This window comes from Xenopus laevis, chromosome 4S, assembly GCF_017654675.1.
Source record: "Xenopus laevis strain J_2021 chromosome 4S, Xenopus_laevis_v10.1, whole genome shotgun sequence".
NCBI classification, from domain to species: domain Eukaryota; kingdom Metazoa; phylum Chordata; class Amphibia; order Anura; family Pipidae; genus Xenopus; species Xenopus laevis.
In genome coordinates, this window is record NC_054378.1 from 100,462,607 (window position 1) to 100,484,586 (window position 21,980).

The following is a 21,980-nucleotide window of genomic DNA, read 5'->3' on the forward strand; positions in this document are numbered from 1 at the left end:
GTATACTGGTCTACTAAGAAGAAATCTATTCTGGAGTACATTAAATGTACATGGGAAAAATATGTGAAATCTCTCCGGTTTGGGAACTCCACCCTCCAAGGGTCTAGGTATGAGTGGGTTGCTATTAATTTGGCCAGTGGGGTCCCAAATTTAGTATTTTCTTTAGCTTTAGTGCTAGCGGTTTTACTCCTTTGTAAATCTAACTCCAAATTTTGAACTACATTGAAATCTCCCGCTATGACAGTACATCCTGTTTTTATCTCCTCCACCTTGCGTAGCACTGTGGAGATAAATTTATATTGCCCTCTGTTCGGAGCATATATATTCACAAATGTATAACATTCACCTCTTATTAAACCCACTACAATGAGGTATCTGCCCTGAGGGTCGCGCCATTGGTTCTGAAACTCAAAACCCGTGTGGTTGCTAAATAATAAGGCTACTCCCCTTTTCTTTTCTTGGGCCGAGGCCGTGTATACCTGTTGATATCTTTTGTTACCAAAAGAGGGCTGGGCATCGCGATCAAAGTGGGTTTCCTGCACCCATATTACATCTCCTTTGCTTCGTTGTGCCTCATGTAAAATCTTTGATCTTTTAAAAGGGGAGTTTAAGCCTTTAGCATTTATCGATATGAATTTAAGCGCCATCTTTTATATCAAAGTTTCGTCGTCGACCATAGGCGGGACCCCTGGGGCTTACATCTATGTATCCTGTACCATTGGCAGAGCATATTGTTCGTGAATACACATACATACATTCCTTTTTATTATACCGCATGTTCCTGGAAGTAAAACTGGGGTTAACGGAATATTGGGCAATACGCCAACTATATACATGCCTGGGGAAAACCGGTTTCCTCACCATTCCCAAATGTATGGGGATTTACTGTGATACTGCACATAAAAAGAAAAAGAACTTTGAAGATAGTCTCGGGTTTTGGCAGCCAGTTTCACAGAATTGTGGGGGGGTGTAGAACTGGTGTGAGCAAAAAAACAAAGAGTCAAATGAAAAAAGATCCTATGATCTCAAGGGGAGAGCGTCTCTACAGGGCTCCGGCCCCCGGCCCAACTGGCCACAAGTAACTCAGAGTTGCAGAAAATTAGTATCGATTATATGAGCATAAAATAAACAGGCTATACTTAGACCGTCTCGAGTCATGGTGATTTCCTCACGCGGGGCCTTGGTGTCATCCATTCTGTTTCCATTCTGTGACCTTTCTTTACCGGCGTAGCGGGGTGCTGATGCTCCAGCAGAATGCCCCAGGACGCTAACATTTTCCGGCTATCTTCTGGTGTGTGGAGAATTGCTGTGGCTCCATTTCTGGAGACAATTAGCTTTGTGGGAAATCCCCACTTGTAGAGGATTCTATTTTCCCTTAACGCTGCAGTGATGTGGGCAAACTCCTTTCTTCTTCTTATCGTTGCCGTGGAGAGATCCGCAAAAAGGGAGACATCCTTGTAGGTGTCCGGCAAATCCTGGGTGAAGCGGTGGTCTCGAAGTAGTTGGTCTTTGATATGATAGAAATGAATCCGTATGATTACGTCTCTGGGAGCCGTCGCAGGTGCATTTCTCGCTTTCGGTAGCCTGTGTGCCCTGTCTATGATTAGGGCTGATTCCGGCGCCTCCGGGAGAATCGCTGCCATGAATGCTTTCACATATGCAGTTAGGTCCTTGGTATCGACGGATTCCGGGATCCCCCTCAGTCTTACGTTATTGCGACGAGATCTATCTTCTATGTCTGCCAATTTCATTTTTAGAGCAGATACTTCCTCCTCTAGGGCTGAGGTGAGGTCAATAACCTCATTGTGTGAGCTCACCATTTCCTCCATTTTATTTTCCAGATGCTCGGTTCTGCCGCCTATCTCTCGCATTTCAGTACGCAGTTCTGCTAGGGACTTTTGCATGTCACTATGTATGTCCTTACGCAGTGAGTGTAGCAGGCCCTTCAGTGTGGCTGTTGTGAGGCCTTCTTGCGTCTGTGACGGGCTGTGTTCTTCATGCTGCGACTGTGCTATTGACGAAGCTGGGGAGGATGGGCGCGAGGTATCCCTCTCATCGCCATCTTGGAATCTTTTCCGCGTACTTTCCATTTTATCTTTGGATCCGTAAAAGGCCGTTAGTTTGGTCGGCGAACCTTTTTTTTTTTGCGTTCTTCCCATCTTTGTTGCTTAAAGGGGATGCTATAGGGTTCTTGTCCCAATCTGATGTCTGCTTCTCCGCTGTTTTGTTAATAATATTAGGCCTGGGTCCGGAGCTCCCCCGAGACACGTCTCACGCCATGCAGTGTTAGGCCACGCCCCCTATATATATATAACATTTTTAAACAAACAAGCTGAAATGCTACGCCTCACCTTTCTTATTGGGTACACATGGGCAAGGTATAATTTACATACTAAACAAGGTAGCCCCAGCACTCTCAATATCCCCCTGAAAAAATATTCTTGCACAATTGAACTGTAACGTTCTTAAAAAAGACACTTTTAGTTACTAAGTTTGTACAAAGCATGCATAAGCTGACGCGCCCCGTCAAGGCAGTGTCCATGCGTCAGTCATATAGTTATATATTTCTAAGGTCTGACTTAGATCATGGGCTTGTTTTATATTGTGGAGGACCACCACAGTGCCTTCCTTGATGACTTGTCCTGTTCCTACATAGGACCACTACGTCTTGTTCTGCCAGAAGGTTAGTCAGTCTAAATAATCTTCATTAAGCACTTAGAAGCATCTCTTGTTGTAACTGAAGTTCAGTCTGAGTCAGTCTAAATAATTTTATTCAGCACCATCCTGCACCTAGGAGTGTGTCTCGTGTAACTGAAGTTCAGTCAGGTTAAATAATTTTATTCAGTACCTTAGAGTGTGTCTCTTGTTGTAACTGAAGTACAGTCAATGTAAATAATTTTATTTATCCCCTAGGACTAGGAGTTTGGTCAGTCTAAATAATTTTTTATTCAGGGCCTATTAGTGGCATTTGTTCTAACTGAAGTTCATTCGGTCTAGATATTTTTCATTAAACACTTAGGAGTATCACTTGTTCAAATTGAAGTTCAATTGAAACAATTTTTATTTACTACCTAGTAGCTTCACTTGTTTTGACATTTAATAAAAATGTTTTTCATTAATGGCTTCACTTGTTCTCATTGACAGGTCAGTGTAAATTATTATCCAGTAATGTCACTCATTCCTGCGGACAGTTTTGTCCAAATAGTGTATTATTCAGCATTTAGTGTAGTAACAATTCACTTAAGTATGATCTAAAAATGTCAAAATGCTCACGTGCACATAGCAGTAAACTAAAAGCTGCTAAGCAAGAACAATTGAAAAAATTAGTCAAGATAAATAATATATTTCAAAAATCTGTCTCAAACCAAACTTCAGACCAGGAAGCTTTTACCTCACAAGAACATGTTAAACAAATAATAACTAATAACTTGACAACAGTGATGATTTAATATTATTTTAAATGACAATCATTTATATTCTGTGTTATTAGCAGAATTCCCCAATCTATGCTATGAAGTACTGAGCTAAAATTTGCTTTTCTGAAATTCAAAATTGTTGTTGTTGCTCCAGTGTAGATTTGCTTTTTTTAGCACCAGACATTAAATGAGATAACATTTTGGTTACTATTCCACAGGGTTTTAACTACTGGCACATTTGCTATACGTTCTTGGTCGCTAGAGCTCACTACATCCAGTATAGTAGTTGGCCCATTAACCTATGACATACAATTGTTATTCAGCTATTTTATAGATTTTTTTCCCATTAACTCTCTTCATTCCCTTGATATATTTGAATATTTTCAAGAAATCTTAACTCTTCCCTCTTTGCAGCTAAAAGCACTGTCTCTCTGCTTTATGTGCCCCTGCCACAACTGAGAACTCTTTGCATGGAGACATAGAATTTAATGGCTGAATAACAAGTAGTCATTTTAATCTTCTTATCAAACTCTCAGATGCAGACCCGGACTGACAATCTGTGGATTCTGGCAATGCCAGAGGGGCTGCTGTATGATGCCCTGGAAAGTCACTGTTGGGCAGGTGCGGCCTGTGTGTATTTGAAATGCCAGGGCCTATTTTGATTCTCAGTTCAGGCCTGCTCAGAATACATCCCTTTAAAAATATATAGGTGCCAGATGTGAACCCCACAAAATCTTTCATATTGACTGTAACTGTCTTACATGAATGCGCGACTTAACAGAATCCCGGTCACTAGAAGGTGACACTAAATAAATCATTTCTTTCAACACACAAAAAGGTTTATGATTCCATCTCATCAATTTTCATATATATATAGAAATTTTATTCATAACTGATGTATAGTAAAAAAAAAAATATATAAATATAAACAAATATTTTGGAATAGATTGTCCTCCGGTCTAGGGATCATCAGAGTCTACTGAATGGCACCTGAAACATGATGTTAGGTTCATGAAAATGTTTTGTTTCTTGGATTTCCCACTCTTTTTTTTTCTGGTGTCTTTGAGATTTTGAATGAACTGGAATAAGCGGATGATTTTTTTCTTTTTCTTCTTCTTCTCAGGAAAAGAAATGACTTCTGTTTCTTGGCTCTCAGTGGGTTCTGTGGTCAAAACAGTGGTATCTAGATCCTCATTATAGACACAATTATTCCTCATACAAGGTTTTGCCCTGGGAATATCTTCATGGCCAACTTCAGCAATTTCTTCATTGCAACCATCCACAAGCAACATTTCTTCTATGATTGCAGAATATAATGGGCCCACTTTTTCATGAGCAGAGTCTTCTGGTTCCACAATCTCCTGTGCAGACTCCATTGGCTCCACAAGCTCTTGAGCAGAATCTCTTTGCTCCAGGCTGACCGTGGGTTGTGGTTCTGGTTGATTTATGGCCCTTTTGTGTTTCTTTTTGTTCGATTTCTTTCTTTGGCTGACTGTTTTTTCCTTTTTGTTGGCTGGTGTCTTTACCAACATGTTTCCCAAAGAAAGTACAGAGCACACAAGAGATACTGCTGCTGATATGACAGGTGCTGCAGTTAACATGATAGTTTGGCCGATATCTTTCATTTGCCTTCTATTCTCCTATACAGAAAGATAAAACAGTCATTATACAAACTGTTGTTGCCCACAGGGGGGTAATATGAGAATGAGTTAATGAGGGTCTGTGTTTACCCTGCTGTAAATTCCCCCAAATTTGAGATGTACTCACCTTGCTCCACAGATGTAACACAACAATACTCAGGAAAAGCACCACAACATTGCTGATGTAAAGGCTCTGTAGACAATCAAGTGCTTGGGTATCTTCTAGCTCGACCTCTGGAGGAATAACTTGGCTTGAATGTCCGCTTCTGTAGATATTGGGGAATAACCACCAGAAGGGCAGTAGGACTCCTCCCATTTTCACAATAAAGAGCAAGAGAAAAACTGAGAGTGTCTGTTCTCCGCTGTTCCAGAAATATAACAAAACCAGGAAAAGCCACAGTAAAACATCGGCACAGATCAACTGTAGGACGACAGAGGTCTCATCATCCCAGGAACTGTCTCCATCCATCTGCCACATATGATTGGCGTTATAGAGAGGCTCTTCCATTTTATCCATTCCACTTCCATAAACTACATGGGGGATTAAGTAGCTGGAGATAAGAATCCAGTAGATTAGTCGATTTTGATGCATTTTGAAATTAAAATTTGAGATAAAAAGAGAAAATAACAGCAACAAGTAGGAGAGATTCATCACTACTCGATGCAAACGATGATTTGACAGTTGTACAGCCTGAGATCCTAAAGGGTAGGTTGGCATTGGCATTGTGATGTCACAGTCAGTGTGATGTCATCATTCAGCTGAGTCCTAGGAAGCAGATTCACAACAACAAGATTTAAAGGAACAGTTCAGTGTAAAAATAAAAACTGGTTAAACAGATAGGCTGTGCAAAATAAAATAGTTTCCTTTATAGTTAGTTATATTTTAGGTGAGGCCTTAACAGGGACCTATAAAGAGGCATAATTATGTTTTCATCCCTTGAGTTAATGCCTTTTTTTATACAAGACAGGACTTAATTTGCTTTTGTGGCCACAGATGACACTGCCCAGAATTTAGACAACTTGTTATCTACAAAAGCCCCTAGATTTTTGTCAGTCAAGGAAACTCCCAACTCACTGCCTTTTAGTGTATAACTTTCATTTATATTATTTCTGCCAAAGTGCATAACCTTGAATTTATCAACATTGATCCTCATTTTCCAGTTTTCCAACTTAGACAAATCATTCTGCAAAGTGGCAGCATCCTGCATGGAACCTATAGTTCTGCACAATTTAGTATCATCTGCAAAAATAGAAACAGTACTTTCATTGCCCGCCTCCAAGTCATTGATAAACAAGTTGAAAAGCAAAGGATCAATTACAGAGCCCTCCGGTACTCCATTAACAACACTGGTCCAATTAGAACATTTTCCATTTACCACCACTCTTTGTAGTCTATCTTTTAGCCAGATCTCTATCCATGTCCAATGTCCGTGTAAACTGACCTCAGCAAACGTGTTCGTTTTTTCATATGCAGGTTATTACATTAAACAACCATAACATATACAAATCTTAAGCTTTTTTACATTAGAAGAAAAAAAACACGATTGTGATCTTTGGAACAAAATTTTCCTTGATACCCCAAAAAATGTAATTTTCCAAAAATGACTTACCATAATCCATACCTAAAATACTAAAAAAAATCAGCCTTTTCGCAAATAATTGACGACTATCTAGTCTACCTAGTTTTAGTAGGTGAAGAGAAGTGAGGTGCGATTAAGCTCATTTTGGCAAAGCAAGTAAGGATAACGGTTAGGGATGTACTGTACCAAATCTGCTATTTTCAGATTTGGCTGAATCCTGAATCTTTCATGAAGGATCCGGTTGAATCCTGAACTGAACCCTATTTTGTATCTAGGAAGGGTTTGTGCACAGCAAACAGGAAAAAAAATTAAACTTTCCAGGCAAATCCTGGATTTGGTGCATTACTAATAACTTAAGATGGGTGGAAATGGTTGTCTACATACTGTGCATAATATATAAATATATATACTGTACATACATATACACATTTTTTTTTTAAAGTTGGGGTGTGATACATGGAATTGACACTGTATTTATACCACCATATGTTCTGAATCTGAATGTTTATATGACATTTTCACTGTATGTATGTATCATGCTATATGTTCTGGGGGTGTTATACATGGAACTGGTGATGTATTTATCCTGCCATGTGTTCTAAGAATTTCATACATGGAATTAATACTGTATTTATCCTATTGTGTTCTAGTATGCACTATTACACGTGAAATTGCCACTGTATTTATCCTGCATGTGCTTTGAGAATATGATATATCAACAAGTTACTGCAATTATATATGAACGGAGTGCTCAGGTCTGGATTTGTGGGCAAGTCACAAAGGTCTGGCCAAGCCTAGGGCAGCAGAGGTTGGGGCAATATTTTAACAGTTATTTAAATCTCCCACCCAACCAGTCCCCAGTGAAGATTGTATAGGAACGGCTGGCAGCAGTAGTAGATAGGTGACCTGCTGTGGTGGTTGGAAGGTGGTGCAAGCTGCCAGGGGTAAATGCAGGCTGGGGGGAGAAATTGAGGGACCTAGGGGCACACAGCTTTTAAATCTGGCCCTGGGTGTGCTTTATCTACTGTTCTCGTATATACATTTCAAAACTGTAATAGCCAGTGATGCAAAAATTGTATTTAGAAAAAGGATATGTTTAGGAAATCTTTGTTTTCCTCATTACAGGTATCACTTACTTGCAGGGATCACTTACTTGAGAGATTCTTTCTAAGAATTCTGTAAGCTCCTATCAAATTCCAAGCTTTCCTTCCAGCTCTTTCTGAATTTGTTGTTCACTTGAATCTCCTGCTTATGCAGACGCTGGAATCCCTGTTTGATGAGCTCAGCGTAGGGCATGGAAGGACAGAGGTTAAGAAGCTCATTGTATAGTGTCCCTTCAGTTAGGCAAATACATTATAAGCCCATTTTAACTTGAGCGCGATGTATCAATATGGACGCAAAATAGCACCAACTTTGGAGAGACAGAAAGGTCGGCGCTTTATGGATTAGGTCCAATTGGAGGTGAAATTTGGTGAGATGAGTGGATAGAGGGGAAGGAGAGACTTCCTGGTAGTGAGCTTTGAGGTGGAATGTCAGGTGATTACAGCTTTATTGACCTTGCTGCTAATTTTTGTAATACTGGCTCTGCCTTGGCTTGTATTTTACTGGAAAGGCCAGTGAAATAGCGACCAGGTGGCAACTTTACACACAACATGCAGCACATTTTTTCACCTACATTTGTGACAAAATTTTGGTTACTTGGTCTTGTTTTTTTGTGGTTGTGGCATTATTTAACTTTTTGTTAACAAGCTCTCCATTTTAGAATTTCAGCAGCTAGATCCAATTTACCCTAGCAACCGGACAGTGCTTTAAATGAGAAGATGAATAAGAGAAGGTCTGATAAGTAATAAAAAGTAACAACAATGTAGCCTCACAGAGCACTAGTCTATTAGCTGCCGATGACAGTAACCCCCAAGCTGGAAAGAGGCAGAGGAGTAATTGATTAATCAAAGAACAATTAAAATTAGAGACCAAAGTTTGTAAGAATTGGTTTGGTTAATTTAAATGTAAGCTGCCCCTTAAAAGTTGTCCATTCACCAAAGTGGAAAAAAATCCAGTTTGCATCTTCAGCTCATGGACATGTTCTTGTTATTTAAAAAGATACTGAACATCAGTTATCTCAGTTCGTTGCACCAGTATGTTTAGTCCAACTCGGGGTTTGCTGTGAAGTTCTTGCAGGTGACAAAGGAAGGCATAATTATATTATATGAGTATTATAATAATTCGAGTATTCAGTGTGTGGGTATTACATACATGACGTCATGCTAATGTCACTGGGTATTTATATAGTTGTTTGTAAGCTATGAGGCATCTTGATAAAGGTCTGAAGATGTGACCGAAATGCTGATTTGCACGATAAAAAGGATTTTTTCATTTTAAGCCACCCAATCAGTTGGTGGATTATTTATATATATATATAGAGAGAGAGAGAGACACACACACCATTGAATCCCTGACCCTTATAGCTTTTTAGTTTTGGCTTTTGAGTCCAGAGTGCCCCTTCCTGTAGAAGTTCGGTATAAAATTGATTGTAATTCACCCAGTTTTTTGTAAGTGGAAATGGTGAAATGTATTAATTTAGATGTAGCTGTTTTGGGGTTTTTTTTACACAATACAGTGAGAAAAATTTAGCTCACGATTCATCAAGTGAGAGATTAAATCCCAAGGAAAAAAACTTTCTTCTAATTTATTTCTAGTTTTTCCTATAGACTTTAATAGAGTTTTCACATGGTACATCTTAAGATAAGTTTTTCTGAACTAAATTGCATGTCAAACTGAGTCTTGCCCATGACTTTTCACAACTTACTGTATCTGGCCCAATATATTTTACATTAATGCAACTGTAACCTTTTTATAGTGGCTTCCTTGCTATGTACTGCCATCTTGTGGACATGTCTAAAATCTAAATGTCTTAGGAGGAGCACATACAGGACTTTTTGCTTCTTATACTCTTCACCCTGTTCTTCACTCTTAAAGGGATACTGTCATGGGAAAAAAATTTTTTTTCAAAATGAATCAGTTAATAGTGCTGCTCCAGCAGAATTCTGCACTGAAATCCATTTCTCAAAAGAGCAAACAGATTTTTTTATATTCAATTTTGAAATCTGACATGGGGCTAGACATTTTGTCAATTTCCCAGCTGCCCCTGGTCATGTGACTTGTGCCTTCACTTTAGGAGAGAAATGCTTTATGGCAGGCTGCTGTTTTTCCTTCTCAATGTAACTGAATGTGTCTCAGTTGGACATGGGTTTTTGCTATTGAGTGCTGTTCTTAGATCTACCAGGCAGCTGTTATCTTGTGTTAGGGAGCTGTTATCTGGTTACCTTCCCATTGTTCTTTTATTTGGCTGCTGGGAGGGAATAGGGAGGGGGTGATATCACTCCAACTTGCAGTACAGCAGTAAAGAGTGATTGAAGTTTATCAGAGCACAAGTCACATGACTTGGGGCAGCTGGGAAATTGACAAAATGTCTAGCCCCATGTCAGATTTCAAAATTGAATATAAAAAAATCTGTTTGCCCTTTTAAGAAATGGATTTCAGTGCAGAATTCTGCTGGAGCAGCACTATTAACTGATTCATTTTGAAAATTTTTTTTTTTCCCATGACAGTATCCCTTTAAATACTCACCCCATAAATGTTGGTTTGTGCATTACTATTAAGCCCAGCATGCTCTAACTTACCTGTTTGGTTGCTAGCTGTCTCCTTGAGCTCCTGAGCTTTCCCTTCTCCATGCATAATATCTGAAACAACAACAGGATTAAATTTTTACGGCAGTTTCCACATGAAATATCCAAAAACAGAATTTTTAGCTATTTGGGTTTTAGTAATATAGTGCAGTACCATTTTGCCTTGCAGATAGCAATTTTAAGCACTTAAAACACAAATATATATACAGCATATGTAATAGGCAGACTAGCGATAAAATGACTGGCAAGGACAGACAGGCTTTTGAAAAACTGAACACCTGCAGACAGGCCTCAAATACATTTTTCTTTCTTCTGTGAACAGTGTGAACAATTGTTTGTGCCTGGCTGCCAGTGCCACCCCTTAACTCTCCCCCATGATCATTACATACTGCTATATACCTAATAGGCCATGTTCCCAATCTGCCTCAACCACAGCCAGACTTGCCCTGATCTGATTAAAGGAGAACTAAACTCTAAAAATGATTATGGCTACAAATGCCATATTTTATAAACTGAACTTAATGAGCCAGCCTAAAAAGTCAGCATCTCTATAGGAAGTAATGATCCAGGCCTAACTGAGCTTTAGTTCTCCTTTAAACTCCACCCGCATTCCAATCAGCCCCACTAATGTTCACGTCTGCTAGTCAGGAGTGGCACAGTACAATTGTACATTATTGTAATTTAAGCAGTGCAAATCCATATGTAGACATTTAGGGGTAGATTCACACTTCGCCAGGTGCAAATTTGTTACCACTACGCTAATTCATTAAAATGCGAAGTCCTGGGCGCTGAATGCTGGCGACTTTTCGCTATCGATACTTCAATGCGATCATTTCATAGCGTAAATTCACTAGCGCTCATTTAAGCCTAGCGAAAATTCGCTAGTGATCTTACGCTTAGGTCGATTTGAATAGGGCGGGTACATTAAAGTTGTATGAATGTCTTTATTAGAGATGTTGGTGCAAATGCTTGAAGTGGCCACTTTTTATTACAAATGTCCAAGGAAGCTTAATAAAGACAAAAGAGATCATATAATGCCCTAGTCATGAGCCCACTGTATAATGAATGTCCCATGGCCCTCAAATGTCTGGGGAAAAATGTTAACCCAAAAAAGTTCAAGTTAGCACTTTGCAGGCAATCCCGCTTAAAAAATGGAAAAGTTGCCAGTGTTTTTTCAACATTAATGCATTTTCGGCAGACAGGATATGATGTAAGTGACATAAGATTGTGGAAGATGTTGCTTCATTTTCGACTGGTCTGAGGTGGTGAAGTCAGCTCTTGGGAAAGGTGTAACGTTCAGTAAAATCCACACTTTAGTGAATTTGCGGAGCAAGACCATTTGCCTGAGCAAAAAGTTGGCTGGCAATAGAGTGCGAATGAACACTAGCGACGTTCTCTTTAGCTCGGGTAAAGTCGTCTGCACATGTTAATGAATTGGGGATGTCCCTGCAGATGTGATTTCTGGTGAAAAGTTGCTAGCGTTAGCCACTTCGCCCTTTAGTTAATCTGCCCCTTAGTTTGAAACTAGTAGTGTCCTACTTTTTATCATGTTCCAATAAATCATGTGCCTGAAAAGCTATTACATTGGGGAATCACCTTTCAGAGTTATTGACTGGGTTACTTTAAATTTAAAACTACCGAATCACGGTGTATTACAATTTCCACTATAAAATGGTAGCCCTTAAGAAGTGCAAAAATTTCAATGCAAAAATATACTTTTGCACCAGTATTCAAGAGAAACCCTGAAATTAAAGGCAACTATTGCAAAAATAAATGTAATAAAAGCTTCATCATACTGAAATAAGAACCTTACTATATGATCAATTAAAAATTCTGTACCGGTTCTGAAAATAATCAAGTTTATATTCACTATCCCTCTCTTAGCATCTGTTTCTCTTCATTCTGTCTTCATGCAGCAGTTGAGTGTCAGATGAATGATCCAATATATCTTATAGGGGGACTCCCTTTCCTAGCAGATGAATTAGAGCTCACTCAAATAACTGATTCCAGTACAAACAAAATCTAACAAAATAACTGCCTTTTGCACAAATCCTTCATGTAGAGAGACATAAGGGGAAAATTTACAAAAGGGCAAAGTAACTAACACAGGTGAAAAATCGCCAGCATGAGGTTTTTTTGGGATTTCACCGATTTACTAACGGGCGATGGCGTAAATTCGCTAGCGAAGGAGATAGACTCTAGCGCTACCTCGCACTAGGCAAATTTTTGCTCTGGCGAATGGACGTAACTACGCAAATTCACTAAGATGCGGATTTTAATGAACGTTACCTCTTGCGCCAGACTTGCCTTCACCACCTCAGACCATGCGAATTGCAATAGAGTAGATAGGACTTCTTTAAAAAAAATTAAAAATTTTTCTAAGTCCCAAAAAACGCTGGTGCCTTTTTTGTTTTTCAGGGTGATAGGCTGCAAATGATCGTAATTTTTTTTAGGGTACCCGGCTTCCCCCCTACATTTCCTAACATATGGCACCTAAACTATACACTGGGCTCATGTGTAGGGCAATATAACAATTCTATTTTATTTTATTAAGGTTCCCTGTGCTTGAGTAGTGTAATGTATTTGCTGCAACATATACGTCCATTGAAATTTTACTTCCCGCTGTATGCAAATTAGCCAACGCTAGCCCAACTTTGCTTTATTTGCCGAATTAACGCTAGCAAAACTTCGCCAGCTAGGCGCCCTGGACACAACTTTGCATTTTAGTGAATTAGTGGTGTCCTGGCGAATTTTCGCCTGGTGAAGTGTGGCAATGTGAGTGAGCCGTCGCTGGCGAATTTCCGGAGGTTAGTGAATTTGCCCCATGATGTCTAGTGATTTTAATAGAGTGAGCTCTAAAACATCTTCTAGGCAAAAGGAGCTCCCCCTATAAGATATATTGGATCTAACTGTCAATGAATATTTGATGCCATGCATCAAATGTATTATATAGTATTATATAGTATAATACATAGAACAGCAAAATCATGTTTATGCCAGGTCTCACATTAATCAGAATATCAAGTTCAGCTGATATTGAGTGAGGGTGTTAAATATCCATGCTGGTGGTTTGGAGGAGGAGGTTCACAGGAGGTAAGTTTTGCTCTGACTTAAATGGCAGGCCACTGCCACCTACCATAGAATCAACAGAGCCAAGACTTCTATGGCATTAGGTTACACTTGGATCTATGCTATGCTGTATTTTTACTGGCAAAACATGGCAAGATCAAGATGGTACAGAAAGTGCCATTACTGACTGTCTTAAATATACCTAATATAGGGCTGTACAGGTATCAACACAAACATGCATGCTCAACTTTTCTTTGTTTCTTTTAAAATCATAAAAAGAAAGGTTTCAGATTACAAGTGTAGAGCTATAGTAAAATGAGTGCACTGTTCCCTAACTATGAGCTCCACTCCCAATACTGTGCTCCGGATGAGGCCGTAAATCTTAGGGGGTAAGCCTTTGCAAACGGTGCGGAGGCAGGGTGTAGTGTAACTGTAACTATATGCAGGGTGCAAGAATTGGGCACCAGTGGTTCTTAACTTAACCAATGAACATTTTTATTGAACAATACAATCTTCATAGAGTGTACATAAGAACAAACAGGATTATACAGAACAGTGGCTAGGCATATACTAACAGCGCCTTTGGTTAGTATTAGCCCCACAGGGAAGAGAACATGCACAGCAGCAATGAAGGTACACCTAGCTTTCAGCCTTTTCCCTAAGTGGAACCCAGGGGAATCACTTCATCCCTAAATCTGTACACTTGGTCCCTACTTCTGGGCAATTAGTACCCGGGATCTTAATCCCTCTGACTCTCCTCATCGGAGCCTTGATCTGCTCAGCTAAATAACCTGTCTATCTGTAATTCCTAGAGTGACCTCTTAAAGGGGTTGTTCACCTTCCAAACACTTTTTTCAATTTAGTTGTTTTTAGATTGTTACCTAGAAATAATGACTTTTTCCAATTACTTTCCATTATTTATTTTTTACGTTTTTTCCAAAATCTAAGTTTAAAGTTGAATGTTCGTGTCTGTGGTGTTTCAGTCTGACAGCTCAGTAATTCAGGTGCAGACTCTAAACTGTTACAATTTTGCAACATTTAGTTGATACATTTCTCAGCAGCATCTCTGGAGTATTAGCAACAATTGTATCAAGTCTAACAGCTGCCTGTAATGAAACCCAGAGATTCTGCTCAGCAGGGACAAACATAAGAAATGTATCCACTAAATGTATCAATTTAGAACAGTTTACAGGATCGGCGACCCCCCCTCCCAGAGCTGCTTCAGAAGGAGAGAAATGACACTTTATACTTTAATATTAGAAAAACCGTGACACATAGAAAATACAAAGTCATTGGAAAAAGTCGTTATTTCTGGTGATCTATCTGATAACAACTAGTTGTTTGAAGGTGAACAACCCCTTTAAGGTGAGTAGCCTATCCTTTCTAGAACTGACCTGTCTAGGTTCCACTCGCGCACTGCCTGCCTGCTTAGGCTAGAGCCTGCACAAGATGGTCCCTGAGAGCATGGCTATAAAGGGTTTTATAATTTAGCACAGTGCCATCCAATGGTCACTATTGAGAACAGCAGCAGCATAGCATAAGGCAGAATAATGTTAGGACCTTTTTAGGCGTCTATACCATTGGGGATTTGCCTGCCAATATTATTAGGGGTGGCCAATTTACCAGACCCCTACACTAGAATTAGGGTATACCTTATACTTGTGTAGATAAATCCACCAAAAGCAACCCAATATAATCTCTTTGGCTACAAGTGAACTAAGGTTCCAGTGCAGATCTTTTGATGAGCACATCTGAAAATGTACACAAAGGACATTAAAGTTACACATTTTTAAAGGAAGCCCCCTATAAGATATATTGGATCTAAATGCCAATAAATATCTGACACCCAATTACTGCCTTCATGTTGCTGTTTTATGTGTGATGGTATAGACAATATTTTGTGGACCAAAGAAAAATGCATGTGGTGTGCCCCACACCACCCTATACCCAGTGGAGTAACTAGATGTTATGGGCCCCACGGCAAATTAATTTTAGAGCCCCCAACATATCCAGAGGTTGTCCTGTTTTACCAATACATGTTGAAATTGCTCATTATTTGGGTCTCATGGGGCCCCTATACCTCCCGGGCCCCCTGCATGATATGCTTCCTCTGTAGTTACGCCCCTGCCTATACCCAAAGTGATTAAAAGTAGAGGATGGTCTTCTGGGTAATGGACCACCAAATAAGTCAAAGTATACTCGGTGTGCAAAGTTGCAAATAGACTTTATGTACTTAAAGGGGTGCTTCACTAGTTAACTGTTGATATGTTATAGAACGGCTACTTCTAAGCAACTTTTTAATTGGTCTTCATTATTTATTTTTTTATAGTTTTTTAATGATTTGCCTTCTTCTTCTGACTCTTTCCAGCTTTCAAATGGGGGTCACTGACCCCGTCTAAAAAACAAATGCTCTTGCAAGGTTACAAATGTATTGTTATTGCTACTTTTTATTCCCCATCTTTCTTTTCAGGCCTCTCCTATTTATATTCTAGTCTCTTATTCAAATCGATGCATGGTTGCTAGGGGAATTGGGACTCTAGCGACCAGGTGGCTGAAATTGCAAACTGGAGAGCTGCTGAATAAAAAAGGAAATAATTCAAAAACCAGAAATAATAAAAAAAATGAAAACCAATTGCAAATTGTCTCTGAATAGTACTCGCTACATCATACTAACAGTTAACTCAAAGGTGAACAACCCCTTTAACTGTATTCCATTTGAGTAAAAAAAAAGTATGGAGAAAGGGAAAAAACAAATACAGTATTTCTCCAGGTGCTGGTCAGCATCAATCACTGGATAATCTGCTGTAGAGAAAATATGCTTTTAGATATACTGAAAGTTTAATAACTAGGAGCAACTGAAGTTAATTTAAGGTATATACCAAGATGTGGTCTAATGCAACCCAGGAAACTTAGTCTAGGCTTGTTAGGGTTATGATATATCTCTGGTTGCATACTTTTTTCTAGTTTTAATCTACATTAGTCATTTTGAAGACAACAGTACTAGTAAGTCTACCATTACATACTGTTGAGAAACTTTCTAATTTAAATGACTACATAGGTACCAAGAGGAGGCTGATGAGAGACCTACTTATGTGCTCCAAACTCCTTTCTGTCGAAAACAGGGTTGCCCATTTAGAATCATGTAGGGCAGATATGGCACACAACATATATTTTGTATGGCTTTTAGTCTGCTTACTGACTCCATATTATTTTATGGATGATATTATCATTTAAAAAATATTTAAAAAACCAAAACGTGCAAGACTCCCTTACCAAAACCAAATACTGCAGGTGTAGTATAATTAAGCTGAAATAGTCTTATTGCATTGTCAAAAGGCAAAAATCAACATACTACTTGGAATGCGTGTAGAATTATATTAATGCATATTATTATATACCATACCACCTGTACTCTCATGGGCTAAACCCACCCTGTCAATAATAATATCCAGAGCAATTCCATAAGGACCTGCATCTGAAAGTCCAGAAAACTGATACAGCTCTACCAGTCGGGGTTTTGACTTCAGTTTCTAGAGGCAGGAGATTCAAAGAAAAGTTAATTAAAAAAAAAAATATTTTATTAAAGTTCCCTGGGCTTGTGTAATGTAATCTATTTGCTGCAACATATACGTCCATTGAAATTTTACTTCCTGCCCTATGCAAAATAGCCAACGGTAGCGCAACTTCGCTTTATTTGGCGAATTGACTGTAGCAAAACATCGCCAGTGTTAGGCGTCCTGGACGCAACTTTGCATTTTAGTGAATTAGCGTTGTCCTGGCGAATTTTTGCCTGGCGAAGTGTGGCAATGTGAGCCGTAATAGAGTGAGCTGTAAAACATCTTCTAGGCAAAAGGAGCCCCCCTATAAGATATATCTAACTGTCAATGAATATTTGACACCATGCTATAGGAGTATAGTATTATACATAGAATAGGTCATTTATCATTAGGTGCTTTGAGAAGACAAAGTGATAGTTAATTTATTTTTATTTTTTTGCACACCATACTGAATACAGTGTCTGCAGAGTTGTATATTTAAGATTGACTTTCAATCATTGCTCTGTACGCCGTTCCTGCCAACAAACAACACCACCGCAATTACTTTACCGCATTCACTCCCTCAGTACCCCCATCACTCATTATTTAATCAATCTGACGGCATCCGGGTTGATGTTTGATCTAGGTGGGACCAGCATAATGAACTATTAATTACGCTGCAATCCCCTACAACTTTCATACCAGATCAATTTTCATCTTATTTATTTTTTATTGTTTTTAAGCGACAATATTTCCCTCTACATGTGTGCATTTTTTAAGGAGCCATTAAATGTTACGTTTAATTGGGTAATATATTTATTAGTGGGCTTCAATCATGTAGCAGATTAGCACTGAGGCACTATTAGCACTTTTACCTGCACTAATTAATTAAGCTTTTGTAACTGCTTTTCTCACCATATTTGAATAATGACACTTGATTCTGAACTTTCACAAAAATGAATTTATTTATTTATTTAACATCACAGTCAATTTACCACACTTATTATTGATTTTATTGTTCATAATTTATTTCAATATATACGTCAATTCACACTTTTTTTATGGATTGTCTGACGCTATAGACTCTCTTTGTTGGTTCCTCTCTTTTGGTACCTGTTGGATTCTCTAATATTTAGGCAGGTTTACATTTGTACAAAAAGGTAAACCTGCACTAAATATCTATGATGGGGGAAAAAGTTAGCCTTGATGGGCATGTACCTTCTTTTACAACCTCAACTTTTATTTGTTTTTGTCATACATAGTTTTGTATACCCCTCCACCCGATTTAGATGAAACTGTCCCAAAAATGGGTTGAATGTATCATAAAGTGGGCAGCATTTAAGGTGGATTTGGGGCAGTTTTTGCATTACTAAACATGGCTGAGAAAGTTCAGGGGCTTGTATTAGGTTTTTTATGTAGTGTGTGTACAAAAATATCAAACACTATTCTTACTTTATTGCCAATATTTTGCATTTCTTGGTATCGGTCAGGCTGTGTATTAGTCAAAAGGGCGATGTGAGTGAATTTCTCTAAGACTTTCTGTTTACTTAATGAAAACCAGGAGAGAAAACAAAGTGAAAGGTAATCAGTTGTATATAGACACTAAAATAAATAGCAGATATATAAATAATACTCTGCTGAGGTCATCTGCTAAGTAAGATGCAGAATTGCTTTAGTGCAGTAATTTACCACTCAGTCCACTTATAAGAAAGAATGGAGTTTAGGCTCCACGTTATCTCCTAGTCTATTCACAGACTTAAAACCTATAAGACCCACTCATTGGCTAGGCACCAAGGGTTGTTATAGGTGTGGGGTATCTCTATGTGGATCCTGCAAATTTATTAGGACTTCAAAGGATTTTGTAGGTAGTAAAAACTCCAGACGGTATAAAATAAATTTTTATGCCAATTGTGGCACTAAATTTGTCACTTATTTGATTACCTGCATTTGTGGACTTCAGCATATAGGTAAGACCAGTAGACCGGTCAGAAAACTCATATCTGAACATCTAGACTGTGTCTGTAGACAGGATACTAGTTCAGCTGTAGCCAAACATTTGTTGGATTGTCATGCAGGTGAACTGTGTACCTTTTTTCAGATTATTGACAGAGGTGTGCCCAACATTCGAAAAGGAGACACTGAGATTTCTCTCTTGAGAAGAGAGGCATTTTGGATCTATAAATTAGATACAATAGTCCCGAAGGGTTTGAACAGAGTGTCAGTTGAGTTGTTTTACTGGTTAATAATCTGATTCTATGTATTTTGGTTTTGATATATTCATACTTGATTCCCACTTAATTTGGTAGAATGGATCATAATTAATGTATACATTAAAAAGACATACAATGGAACACTTACTTATTATCTTCTGCTTTCGCTTATTCTTCTGTGCCTTTGGTGTCTTTCCTTGTGGACTAGTGAGGATAAGTCTCTGTACCCCTGCCAAAATGTAATCAAGTATGACATTATTATACACATATACCTGCAGGTTACTACATTGATAACTACTATATGCTAGTCATTTACCTAACACTGATTGTTTTAATTAAAGCCATAATAATAATACACATTCACTTTTGTCTAGTTTGCGTGCTACCTTTAAACTGTAAACCAGGGAACATATACTGTGTAAGGAGAAAAGATACCAAAGTTAATATACAATTACTGTTATTATAACTCTATCTATTTCCTATGAGATTGAACATTGCTTATCTGTATGTATTGAGTTATACATTACAGTGGAAAAGCCATTCACTTCAGGGCCGGATTTCCCCTTATGTTGCCTAGAGACCAGCATCCTCTGTTGTCCCCTCCCTCACACAGGACAGCGCACACTTTGCAAAGCCTTTGTGGCTTTGACGAAAACCAGGCCTGATTCTCTTCACATTTGGCAGGACTTGCTGGGTTTCAAACTGTGCACTCTGTGCTGAGTTACTTACCTGTTGTGCCACTGGCAGTCCTTAGCATTATCTTGTTCATTATTCTTGTTGTTCCTGGTATAATCCTGTCTTCTGCTTCATCTCTCCGCCCATCTCGTTATCCTCATCTGTATTTCATTATCCAATGCTGACCCTTTATTTATTAAGCTATAGCCCCATGATCTTGCCTCTGGTTCCTGTGTTTTCTGAGCCTGTTCCAAATTCCAACTTGCGACCCCCTCTGGTTCCTTATTCCTGATTCAAAGTTCCAGTTCCTGCCCTGTTCCTGTACCCTGGTGTCCCTCCTTGTCCTGCTTTTGGATTTCCCTGTTCTGACTCCTGGATTGTGTCTCTGTCTGCCGCTTCTATGATTACCTGTCTGTATATTAATTGTGAGCACCGTTATTTGTGTAATCACTTCCTTGAGTTTATGAAAGTATTTTTTCACCATTATCATGGGTTCTGACTTCAGTACTGCTGTGTATGGTTACACCCCAGGTTACCCAGTCTTAAGGCTCCCAACTTCCTGGTACTCCACAACATCGCCCCACGGAAGATGTGACAACACTGTAGTATACACAGTTGAGCAACAAATGTTAGGCACCCCCAAGTGATTGTATTTGCTTACCCGAAATCCTGGGCCGGTGCTTCTATCAGTAGAAAACTGCACTGGCCCGGGGTTATTCCAGCGAGCAATCTTCTTCTGGCTTCTTCTTTCTTCAAATTTCCCGGGGCAGCCGCATGTGCAGTAGAACGAAATAGCCGACTTTTTAGTTAAAGCTCTGCTTTTCTTTCTACTGCGCATGCACTGCAGTGGACCCCGGGGCTGGTGCAGTTTTCTGCTGATAGGAGCACCAGCCTGGGGTTTCAGGTAAGTAAATACAATCACTTGGGGGTGCCTAATATTTGGCACCCCCAAGTGCAAGGAGACTTTCCTTCTCCTTTAAAAACACGCACTTGCCCTTGTGCCAAGTCATTTCAGGCTATAGAAATCAAGACATGTGGACTCCTGCACTTGACCCCACAGCCCCGGGTGGTAGAATAAGGGGCTCATGGTGGGAGGTGCTCGCGGCTGAATTATGGTTTTGCGTGCTTAAGCTGCATGGAAACTGGTCATTATTTATTTTGTATGGTTTTAAGATTAAAATGACTATTCTATTTCCAGCCTACAACTGGAAATGCTATCTGGCTTCATTTGTTTTTCATATATTAAATTGTTTTTCTTTTTTTTACATGCCTCCTACTATTGGTCTTCCTTTCTGACTTCCAAAATTCCACCTGGTAATTAATCCTTAGTGGAAATTTCAAGACTAAAAAGCAATTTGAATATTTTAAAAACTTAGACACACTCAAAAAGAGTGAGAACAATACCCTGACTACCAGGGAACTTTGGTTTCCCGATCAATAATGAAGACTACCTGCAAATAATCTTAGAATACTAATGTCTACATAATACGAAATGTTAATTAAGCTACCTCTTGCCTGTAATTACACTTAAATACACTACCAAACATGCTAGTGTAATTAGTAGAAGGATTATCACATATATATAACCCCAATGCCCGCCATGCGCGTGAGTGAACAAGTCACGCTGGGCACATGCGTGAATACGTTGTGCCACGTGCATGTCACAACGCAGGTTCATTTCTTTATGGACGAGCAGGTCTGGGTCAGTGGCTCATGAAGGCCGGGGCCCACCAGGTTTTTTCGCCGTTTTCTCGCTGGCCCAATCCGACATTGGAGGGGCCCGGCACACTGCAATCCCCAACCACCCTCCTTCTCCCGCCCCACCCCAGAGCCTCCCTGCCTCCTACATTCCCCTTCCCCAGCTGAAGGTAAAAGAGGGTTTGGGAAGGAGGGTTCCAGTGTGGTTAGAGGTAGCAGAAAACGGGGTCTGCTTTCCCTCTAGTTACACCACTGCTGGCCAGAGAAAGAATTGAATACTGTGAGATGTGCCTAATATATTGGCATACCCCAGTGAATACATCTTGTCCATTTACAAACACATAATTTTGTTAAAAACGGAATTGCATTTGCAAACTGCATAATGAAACACAGAAGAGTTGCCCTTGTTTATCCTTGTTGCGATTTATCAAGCCTGTGTATTCAAGTACTTTCAAGCTTTTTCAACTTAA

The 21,980-nt window shown here is 39.2% G+C and overlaps 1 protein-coding gene across 1 annotated transcript; it reads right to left on the minus strand.

Moving 5' to 3' along the window:
• Positions 1 to 4,078: 4,078 nt before the first annotated feature.
• On the minus strand, positions 4,079 to 19,906 carry LOC108715773. Its single transcript, XM_018261227.2, has 4 exons — positions 19,867 to 19,906; positions 10,317 to 10,376; positions 5,184 to 5,587; positions 4,079 to 5,056 (listed from the first exon to the last, which is right to left on the minus strand). Exons 1-4 carry the CDS (start codon positions 19,904 to 19,906, stop codon positions 4,376 to 4,378), a joined length of 1,185 nt encoding a protein of 394 aa, XP_018116716.2. The 3' UTR covers positions 4,079 to 4,375.
• Between the last annotated feature and the right edge of the window lie 2,074 nt (positions 19,907 to 21,980).